The sequence below is a fragment of the Apium graveolens genome, unplaced genomic scaffold, assembly GCF_009905375.1.
Source record: "Apium graveolens cultivar Ventura unplaced genomic scaffold, ASM990537v1 ctg1718, whole genome shotgun sequence".
NCBI lineage: Eukaryota > Viridiplantae > Streptophyta > Magnoliopsida > Apiales > Apiaceae > Apium > Apium graveolens.
The window spans coordinates 37,949-49,079 of record NW_027417362.1 but is presented as its reverse complement, the minus strand read 5'-3'; the positions used below and the strand labels follow the sequence as shown (position 1 = coordinate 49,079).

Here is an 11,131-nt window from a genome sequence, read left to right as displayed (position 1 = left end):
ATATATATATCTTAAAACAATATTTACACGGCTTACTAACATAAATTTGACATATTTTTGCATTGGAATAATTTTCACGTATTTTAATAATATAATAATAAGATATTTTTTTCAATTTTGATAATTTGAACCAAATTCAAAAAAGCTTGTGCAAGAATTTAATATGATGTTTTTGAGATTTTAAGTGTACGAATATTGAAAATTTGAGATTTGGTAATATATAACAAGTGTACATGTCCAGTCGATGACATTTTTTTTATGATGCTTAAATTTCAAGAGTGTTTGAACCCATTAATTCAAACATCTTTAACGTTTCCGGTGACCATTGCATTGTCAAGAACGGTGACACGCTATTACCAAATGTCAAGCAAGTCCGTCCAATTTAGTTACGTTTCAGATACTATTTTAACTCTTAAGTCCTCGAGTAGAGTGTTTGCGGTTTAATTTAAACAATAATGTATCCCCCTCCCACCCGATAATGTTATCTAATTAAACACTCAAAGTATCATATAATTTTTTCGGAGAAAATATATATTCTATAATTTTCTTCATTTTCAGAACATGGAGCACCGGAAATCTTATGCTTTCTTTTTCGTCTTTTTCCCCAAAATTAGATGTTTTCATGTTGGCATATGCATATGTGGCAATTTCTCCAAATCAAAACACCAGTAGCGTGTTGGCATACTTTCTCAAACAGCGCCTGCCTTGGAGTCTACGAGTCTAATGCTCAGAGATCAACTATTTATACTTTAATTTAAGATCACAACAAGCCTATATAAACCCATGACTTTTAATCTTCTAATCTTACATTAATCTGTCCAAAATTTGTCTTGAAACTATGACCAACTATCTTCTCTTAATTTTACTGTTCAGTTTTGTTAGCAAAGGTAAGAACATGCTAAACATACATTACATGCATTTTCATGTACACATTCTATTTACAAGTAGAAACTTTAGTGTGAATAAGATGTAGAGCATGAAGCTCGTTAGTCCCAAACCGGTTTCGTCATTATCCACGTTACATTGATATTCACAGACTCGCGCTGTGGTACACACAGTATAATTATTTCAGGCATGACCAGTCATCAATTGCATTATCTGACAAACGTTTTAAACTTAGTTATGTTGTTGTGTGAATCAGGGTTATGTGACTGTGATAAGAACAACATAATTGTTGGAACAGTGAATTCAGGAAATTTTGTACAAGGCAAAGATATATGGAATGTGGAGGTGATCAACAACTGCACTTGTTTCCAGGGATCAATCATACTACAATGCACTGGATTTCAAACAGTTTTACCTGTTGATCCCAGACTTCTTAACAAAGTAGATGATCATTGTCTTTTGAATCAAGGTCAAGCTCTCCCACCATTTAATTCCATCAAATTTTCATATGCTTGGTATCCGCCCTTTTTCCTTATACCAATATCCTCAACAGTTCAATGTTAGAACTAATAAACATGCATTGGTGTATGTATGAATTATGATGACTGATATAATATTCTCAACAGTTTAATGTTAGAACTAATAAATATGCATCTGGTGTATGTATGGTAATTTAATAAAAGAACATGTATCTCACTTTAGTTCAAATGCTTAACAAATGTGTATTATTAACTAAGCACTAGTTAAAGAACAGTCATATACTAAAAGAACAAAATGTGCTGAGCAACAGTTGAAGAACAGTCATATTCTAAAAGAAGAAAATGTGCAAGCGCAGTCCACTAGTGATGTAATCTCCTCCATTACACTACTACGTTTCTGCTAAATTGTTGCTAATCACAACCTCGTTTTGCTGGAAACAGTTGGGGAGAAATCTCATTATAAATTTTCTGAATTGATCTCTGCATAATAAAGAGTAGAGTAGTATTTAGTAAAAATTAAATTTCATCAAACATCTGTAACGATTTTGTGCACGAAATTTAGACTGCGCCACCAAGAATGTCTTTAATGTAAAAAAAAGTTAACACAAGAACGGAGCTAAAAGTGAAAAGAGAAAGAGACCAAGACTGAATGCTTTTTCCTTCTGAATAAGATCGGGAGAGTAAGTGATTATGAATGGGTTCTGTTTGGGAAATAACTAAACTCATATGTACCTTTAAATCACAAGTACTAGGGGCCGCTTTTTTCTTCTGTTATGTATATGCAAAGCAGAGCTAAAGTTGGTAATAGCCATTTGATAATAAGTTGGACTGTTTTTTGTTTATGTATGTGTAAGAAGAACATTACTGTTGTTCCTTAAGAATTAATGTAACGCTTATCCTAAATTTAGGACCACTGAAGCCTTTCACCCGCTTAGATTATTTATTACACTGACCTTGGATGAAGTTTTAGCTGCAATTTCAGAGGCAGGAAGTTGAGTAACTTCAGTAGTCTGCAACACTTGCATAGCATCTACGGATGCTAAGATTTTAATGCTGTTATTCTTTGTCGTCACAGCCAAAAGATTTCCATCCTGGTTGAACTTAATCAAAGGAACATCCTTGTAGTGCAAAGAAAAGAAGTACAGATACACAAGAACCATGTTATAAACTCCACAAAGATTAATTGCTGATAAACTAAGAAGTTGAATTTTCAGAAAAAAAGACTTACAGGTAGGTTCCCATCAGCAATAGAAACACCTAAAAGACTCCCGTTATCAATATCCCAAAATCTAATTTGGTGATTATATCCAGCAGCTAAGATACCATTCTTGTTCAAATCGAAATGCAACTGTCCGCTGCACCCTTGAAGTCCCTGAAAAGCCCTCTTGACTTTTCTTTCTCCATTTCTTACTCGCCATTCAACAATATATGGCTTACCATGCTCATCAGTACCAGAAGTGAAAAGCCTTGAAGTGAAATATCTGGGTCTTAGTTGCGTTAATAAAGAAGGGAAATACTAAATTGTAAATTAACAGGTCTGCAATACCGTTTACTATCTGCAGTGTAAGACTTTGTAGTGCACTTCCAACTACGAAATAAACATCTTGGACATGCTGTGTGCCGGTCATACCGCCGTACCTTCATTTCCCCATCCAATGAATGTGAAATGAGAAACTAGAGAAAAATAAATCATCAAAAGTGAATATTAGTTGAATACATACACAATATAACAAATACATATGCACTGGGTAGAATCAAATATGCCTCCGTATTAATACTTACACGAATGTCACCACGAACAACAGGACATAGCGAGTACACAGGTGCCTCACAACCTTCAATAACCCATACTAGCTGAAATTTAGCAGCCAGATCCCATACCTGTTATTGCAAGTAGTTCTTACATAAGTTGCTGGTTTTTAGAACTAAAATATGTCCAGATATATACACATACAGGTATTTAAAAACTAACCTTAATTCGTCTGTCACTGCCACAAGTAAATAATAGTTTACTGGAAAAGACAAGATCGTTTACACTGCCAATATGCGCATTAATCTAGAAGAAATACAGTGTCAGAAAAGTGAACCACATAAAAGTAACAGCTAGGGGGAAATGACCTGGTCTTCAAAATGAAACTTAGATTTTTAATTTATATAATTTATCTCCAATACAAAAATCTAATTTTCCTGTCCCAGGGAAAGAGCCTCAATTATTATTCTGTACATATTGGGGAATATCATTCTTGAATGCTCCTGCAAAGTTTGTTTGTTTCATATTAGGGGCATGGTAGTATGTATATATGATGTTTACTTACTCTTTGTGGATTTTAGACCCCTTCTGTGGAAACTGAAAAAATTAAAACTTTGGTACTCTTCAAGTGGTATTTGGAGTATTACTTTGTTTCAGGATGCTGTTATTTAGACATCTACATGCAAGTCATTGAGTGTGTGCAAAAAAAAAAAAATAGTCTATTAAAGGTACATTCATCAATGTTTAGAGAATTGAGAGTTTCTAGTGACCTCTTTATGTTGCACAATTTCGTCACTACCAGGACATGAAAAGAGCTGAATTATGTGCTTTGAGTATGCAACTCCTGCATATATTATCATAATAAACAAAACAAAAGGATTAGAACTTTTACAGATCATGAATTTATCTTCTAGACATTTCAAACAAAAGAAAGAATAGGTGTTGAGATCACCAAATAAAGTCCCGTCCTCATTCCATCTTACGCAGCATACTGAGATTGAAGCTTCTTCAAATGCTGACTGCATATCACAAAATATTTACTCTCATAAAATCATCAACCTCTAATAATAGTCAAACTTAACTAAAGAACTAACATACCAATAATTCTGGTGAAAGTGATTCAGCGTCCCACAGCTGAGGAGGTCGTAGGGTCATCTTCCCAGAATCCACTTCCCACAGAGCTATATCTCCGGCAACAGTTCCAACTGAAAGAAAACAGTGTATAAAATCACAGCTGAGGAGATATTGTTGTGTTATGTGTGTGTGTGTGTGTGTGCAAGCACATAAGTATCATTGTATATACACGAGCACATATACATCGTCCAAATATTGAAATTTCATTTCATAAACACGGAACCCAAAACTTAGTGCCAATTTTACTACTAATTTGCCAACTCATTTTCAGTTTAGATTTGACAGTAGAGGGACTCAGTAGGCCCTGCGAATAGGAAAAGAATTACTTATTCTAGGGAAGTACTTGGTGCTGAAGTTTATAAAAGCTTACCTAGAAGTTTTGTTGAATGAACAGGATTAAAATCCATGCTTGCTATAGTTGAACTCAGATCAAGTGTCCGTGCAACTGATGCAGGAATTTCGCTCCTACCCCTTTGCACTTTACTAGCACTTTCTCCAGTATTAGAATAGTTTATTCTAACTGGAGCATTAGAGGGGATCATGTTGGTAACTGCGCCTACAAGGCAATATCACCAGTAAACTGAGATTTCAATTAAAAAAGTAAAAAGAAAGAGTGCATCTGAATAATTATTAATGCAGCAGGCTAATCTCTACTTGAGTTTATTTGTGCTGATGAAGAAACATCAGTATCAGTTGTCCACTGTTGAGGTACCACTTATGTGGAAATTTCTTTAATAGCCCTTTACATGTTGCTGATGGGAAAAGAAGTTACTTGTTACATAAAGTTATATGTTAACATATGACTAATAAGTAGAAGCAAAATTATTACTTGCTAGTCATTCTCCGTTTAATTAATTAAAAAATGACAAAAATAAGAGGTTTAGGATTTAGCCTAGTGGAAAAGGCAACCCTCCTCATGAAATAGGTCATGGACACATGGATTCAAAACTTCAATTCCTTAATCCCTCCTCTCCTTGTACAAATGAATTATATCAGAAATAAATAGAAAACAGAGTTTAGAGCTAGAAACCCTAGGGAGAGAAAGTTGTTACAGAGAGAGAAAGAGGACTGGTGGAAATGATTCCAATTTCTGAATTTCAACAAAATGCATAATACAGACCACAAACAAGTATTTCTATACTTGGACTGATAACTAACTAACTCTAGTGAAAAGACAGGATTACCCTTCCCTATACTATTATTAACACAGCACGGTAAAACACAACCATACTAACACAGCAAGTACCAATACAGTACTAATCCTGACCTGACACAGATAAAGTAAAAAATTAATATATGTGATGATTTGGCGAGGGTTGGCAACTATCTTGGAAACCCCTATTGGAGATGCTCAAGTAACATCTTCAAAAAGGCCCTGGCACTTGGACCATTATTCGAAGAATTTATTCTACTGGAACATTAGAGGGAGTGAGGTACCTAGTGTATGAGCATTGAGCTCCTAAAAGGCATACATCAGTAAAGTGAGATTTCAATTAAGAAACAAAAAGAAAGAATATTTCTCACAAGCTAGTATTTGTACCTAAGCTTCTTCGTGCAGTATGAGTTGTCCGTTGTTGGGGTGCAGCCGATGCTGATCCATAATCTTGCTGAATATGCAGTAAAGTAACTTTTAATACCTGAAAAACATAAATATATATACAACATATGTGTGTGCGCGCGTGCTAATGTTGGCATTGCTCTTACCATATCCGGAGCTATCTGTGAAACATGCTGGCCACTGATGCATTTATGATCAGGAGACAAAGATAAGAACTTGGGCCGAGGTGCTGCAACAGGATACCTCGAATGGTGCCAGCTCAAGCTGCATAAGGTGTAGTTAATTTCTGTTAGATTTCAACGCCATAGTAAAGACACATTTTTGCACACTGAAAACACTAAATGCAGCAAAAAAATGACTATAAAGTATAAAAGCTTAATGTAAAAGAAATAAAATGCATCAATATCTTATTTACTTTACAATGCACTAGCAGCTTAATATCAGGGGATGTTTATCATCTATTCGTAAATAAGCTTCGGAAAGTCAAGTCCAGTATCAAAAGGTATGAGCTAGTAGGATAATACAGCACTTACCCGGTGATAGGACCAACTACTGTAACAATGAGCACATTGCATGAATTTAACAATTCCATTTTCCTTTTTCATTCTTTTGTTACTTTAATGTTTTTCTAATTAATAAAATAATCACTTTTACCTTGTCAAAACAGATGAAGCTTAATAATCATAGTATCAAACCGAAACCATTTATATATGAATATACACACTTCATATTTAACTTTAACACTTTCATTGTAACATGGGTGTTATTCAATAGACCTTTGCAATTTATTTGAGGCAAAGAATCTTACATGGAATTCACCAATTCGGTTTGCGCAGATTGAATCTCGACAGGTTCCTGCTTTAATGTCCTGTGCCCAACCAGTTGATATCATTCATAAGTTATCAATCAACACATAAAATTCTGGTATCCAAACTTTAGATGCCAGTCTTTTGCACAACTATAAATTTTTGAGCCCATTGGTTAAGTTCCTCTACAAGAATTTTGTGTGCCTTAACTAAGTCATTTCTTCAGATTGCATAGTTATCAAACGATTGGCTCAGGAAAAGAGATAGAAAGGGACACACAAATTTAATGCTAAAATCTAAAATCTTAAGGCTTCTGGCCTAATGGTTGCTGCCTCTCTCTTGCAACTGGCAGATGGTTCAAGCTTTCTTGGAAACAAACCGTGGTGTGTCAGTTAAACTTGAAAACGGACTCAAATTGCTATGGATATGGGAGCATCAACCCCGTTCCAACTTCTTTTTACTTAAGATTAATGAGAGGGGCCGGGCAAGAAAATATAGTTAAACTAAAATCTGAAAGATTAAGCACAGATAAAACTTACTCCTTTAAATTTTTGCAGTGCTTATGCAAGCGCATTAGAGTATAGATCTGCCTGGAAAGTTCATTGTCACCAATTTCTGTGAGATACGGGATATACATTTCTACTTTTTCCCAGTTTCCGTCAAGAACCAGCCCCAAAAACTCATTTAAGTTGAAATAGCAACCCAATTCATGCTTCGGCCTGCTCCAGATTAAACAAAAATAAACAGAAGAATATAGTTTATTACATAAATTTATCAGATGATAAATATTTTTACAAGTGACAAGCAAAGTCATAAAGTAGAGCAAATAACAAGACGGATGGGGATTTACTTCTGGGAAGCCCCTTTGAACTGTCTTTTCTCTTGTAAAGTTTGGAAATCGCAGTCCTTCCGAGCAGGATCCATTTTTCTGATCTTAAACAAACAGAGAACTTTTATGCAGGATTCAAGTACCATAAAAATCGAAAAAAGAATATAACTAATAAACAAATCTAATATTAGATGTAACATAGACAGAAATATGTTTATGCACAAATAATCATGTCAAACAAAGTTCCCAATTTCGTAAAATTAAAGGCTCAATCATATGAAAAAGCATACAAGGAATGATTTGCATCTATTTAAAAGGGGAAAAGTGAGGTCTGACACAATGAAGCAATTATTACTACTATACAATAAATAGTCAAATTTAATAACCATCAATGTGTGTTGGGGGGGGGGGTGTTAAGAAACTTACATAGAACCGGTCTTAAAAGTTGGCCTAAGCGGCTGAGAAATTAATTGGCACATCATGGTAAGAATACAGTCACATTATGTAAAAAAGGGTTCATGGCACCAGCACTATCGGAGAAAATAGGGACAAATCGGGTAAAAATTGAGTGATTAATTTACTGTATATAAATGAAGGTTTAGCTACTTTATTTCCGGTAAGTACAGTTACCAATTAAATCTCTGTGTATTTGTAATTATATGTGTGTGTGCATCGATTGCATAAATTTGTGCGAAGAAAAAGGATATATTGAGATACCTTTAATCGTGTCGATGGAACCAAATTGAAGCCTGCGATGGTGGTACCGGTCTCAACGAAAGCAGTTCATGTGTTCACCGGAAATTTGAAGATTGTTTGTAGAAAGAATGATAGAAGTAAGGAAGCTGGGTGAGGCTAGTATAAATATGTAATTCGGAGGTCTCTAGGGCATTTCTCGGGTCGGTCTTTCCATCTCACACAAGAACATGCTAATTCAAATATGTGATTAACTTGGGTAAAATAATAATAATTTTTATATATAAATAATATTAATACATTTTACATTGTCACTTATTTTGTGAAGTATGAGAGGTACATTTCTACTTCTTTCAAGTTCGCTTCAAGAATCAGCTCATAAAAATAATCTGGGCTGAAGAAGTAACCTGATTCAACCTCCAGCTTATGGCACATTTAACATTAAAATAAAAATAGCAAAAAATATTAATACTAAGTTGATTCATTTATGAATATTATTTCAAGAAACAGACATCAAATCATCAAATTTGGTATTGGATTTACCAAAGAGAAGTTTACATCTGATCCATATGTTAAAATAGCAACATCCAAACCTTGATGTTTAAAAGTGCGGCTTTTTACAACAGGAACAGTAGATGACATTAAAAACAAGCCGCAACACCTCCAAAACGTTATGTTTAATTTCATTAGAAGATGGTGAACCTTGAGCAGAATTGCAAGCTGGCATGCAGTTCCCATCAAAATCATTCCGGTCAAAAACAAAATCCAAATTTCAAAAAAGCTACAAACATAAAGGAAAAAAAGGTATGATATCTTTTATACCAATCATCTGATCCCTTTTGTGATGATTTCACAGGGAAATACAACAATACAATCCTTTCGCAAAATAATCCATATGCAACATGCTCTAGATGAACTAAGAATAACAACCAGCTAATATGTGAACTACAACATTGCCTCTGCTCCAGCAACAATCTCCAGTATTTCATTGGTAATCTTAGCCTGCCTTTCCCTATTATATTTATTCGAAAGTTCTTTTTTCAACTCCACTGCATTATCTGTTGCATTACTCATTGCATTCATCCTTGCTGCAAGCTCGCTAGCCAATGACTCCTGTAATGCCTTCAAAATCTGACTATTCAAATAAAGAGGCATCATAGCATCAAGAATCTGAACGGGATCTTGCTCAAATTGCATATTAGGCAATAACCCCTTGCCGCTAACTCCCATCTTATCCCTCTCTACAGTCAATTTCCCTTCTTTCGTCGTCAACCTAAAAAACTCATCTTCACTCGCATCAACACAATTCCCATTAGCATCACAAACATCACCTTTCGCTGATATCGGAAGCAATGTCTGAATCACCGGACTCGACTTAATCAAAGACACAAACTTTGTATACAAAATCTCAACTTTATCAACCTCCTCACTAACAAACAACGAAAAAACATCATCTGCAATAACTTGAGCATCTTTGGCACTCGGAAAACCACTTCCTCCCACAACACACCTATCCAAAAACTCACAACCCTTTCTCCTAAAATGCAAACTACCCTTTTTCCCAACACTAATCAACCTACATTCCAAACCAAGATTCTCAAATTCCGCGATCCTCGACTCAGCTTTCCTAAGCACAAAATTATTAAAACCTCCGCATAAACCCCGATCACCCGAAACGACAACAAGGGCAACTTTCTTAACAGGTCTAACATTAGTCAAAGGAACATCAACATCATCTAATTGAGCTTGTTCATTGATATCATATAAAACTTGAGCTAGGGTTTCAGAAAAAGGCCTACCATTAATAACAGCTTCCTGGGCTCTTCTAACTTTAGCTGCTGCAACAAGCTTCATTGCCTCTGTTATTTTCTGGGTATTTTTTACCGAGTCTATACGGTTCTTGATTTCTCTGAGACCACATTGAATTGAGCTAGCTTTTGAGTGAGGAGCATAGGGATGAATGTGAATCGGGTCGGGTTGAAATTGAGAAAATGGGTTGTGGGTGTTGAGAAAAGATGGTTTGGAAGATGCCCACATTGGAGATAAGTAAATGTGTTTGATTGATGATCACTGTGTTTGTTGCAACTGACAGTGTTTTGCTAATGTTCAAGATTCCAAGTCCGAGTATAGTGGAAATCGCCCAAGTAGGGGGCGTGGGCCCCTAAAAATGGTCCAAAATAGAAACAATACTTTTGTTGCTCCACTATTTCTTTTCTTTTCTTTACCCCTAACGTTAATTTAACTAGCGTCTATTATTTTATTTTCTTTCTTTTTTTTCATGTTAAATTTTACATTAAGTAGAGTTTTGCATAAATTTTACTTATTTTCGGTTAAATCTCTATATATTTCATTCAATTTTTAATAATTTTAAAATTTAAATAGGTAATTTTTGAACACTAAAATATTAAAAACCGTTAGATTAGGATCCAAATTTTAAACTAGAATTCGGTTCCTAAAATTTAGGGCCGACTATAAAATTAGGATTCAAAATTTAAATTAGAGTTCAATTCTTAGAATTTAGGGTTTAGGGTCCTAAATCTTAAATACTAAATCCTAAAACCCAAAAAGGGTTTGGTGAACCCCTAAAATATTAAAAAAAAATAAAAAATTGTTGTGTCTTTTATTCAATTTTTTAATATTTCTAAAACTTAAAAGGGGATTATTGAACCCTAAAAAATTAAAAATTATTAAATTGATATACACCCTTAAATTTTTTTTACAAAAATTAATTATAAAATGACTATTAAAAACGTAATATTAAATAATATTTCTGACCCTAAAACGACACACAATAAGAAGTTTAAAATTAAAAAAAAAACAAAACACCAGAACGCTACATTACCTAGCATAGGGACAGAAAAAAAAATGTTACACGAAGTACCGTTGTTTATGAATTTCCAAACACTGTGCGAAATATCGTTTTAAAGTGCTATTTTTTGTCATCATTTTAGGTTGTGTCATTTTGGACATTTTATCTCCAATTTATTTCATTTAAAG

At 34.4% G+C, this 11,131-nt stretch overlaps 2 protein-coding genes across 2 annotated transcripts; both read right to left on the bottom strand.

Annotated features, from left to right (window-relative positions):
• Positions 1-1,548: 1,548 nt before the first annotated feature.
• On the bottom strand, positions 1,549-8,388 carry LOC141700051 (protein TPR3-like). The gene is made up of 16 exons (XM_074503826.1): positions 8,159-8,388; positions 7,463-7,545; positions 7,152-7,331; positions 6,615-6,674; positions 5,953-6,070; positions 5,789-5,855; positions 4,619-4,804; positions 4,213-4,319; positions 4,067-4,133; positions 3,885-3,958; positions 3,337-3,420; positions 3,147-3,245; positions 2,911-3,038; positions 2,593-2,830; positions 2,318-2,482; positions 1,549-1,844 (listed from the first exon to the last, which is right to left on the bottom strand). Exons 2-16 carry the CDS (start codon positions 7,534-7,536, stop codon positions 1,776-1,778), a joined length of 1,716 nt encoding a protein of 571 aa, XP_074359927.1. The 5' UTR covers positions 7,537-7,545; positions 8,159-8,388; the 3' UTR covers positions 1,549-1,775.
• Positions 8,389-8,924: 536 nt separating this feature from the next.
• LOC141700052 (ATP synthase gamma chain 1, chloroplastic-like) lies at positions 8,925-10,302 on the bottom strand. Its single transcript, XM_074503827.1, has one exon. It carries the CDS (start codon positions 10,169-10,171, stop codon positions 9,080-9,082), a length of 1,092 nt encoding a protein of 363 aa, XP_074359928.1. The 5' UTR covers positions 10,172-10,302; the 3' UTR covers positions 8,925-9,079.
• Positions 10,303-11,131: the final 829 nt, after the last annotated feature.

Coding starts and splice junctions, on each gene's coding strand:
- LOC141700051 (XM_074503826.1), bottom strand. CDS start 7,536: ATGGATCCTGCTCGGAAGGACTGCGATTTCCAAACTTTACAAGAGAAA. Junction 2,483..2,592: donor TTGCTGATGGGAACCTACCT/GTAAGTCTTTTT, acceptor TTGCACTACAAG/GATGTTCCTTTGATTAAGTT. Junction 1,845..2,317: donor CAGCTAAAACTTCATCCAAG/GTCAGTGTAATA, acceptor TTTATTATGCAG/AGATCAATTCAGAAAATTTA.
- LOC141700052 (XM_074503827.1), bottom strand. CDS start 10,171: ATGTGGGCATCTTCCAAACCATCTTTTCTCAACACCCACAACCCATTT.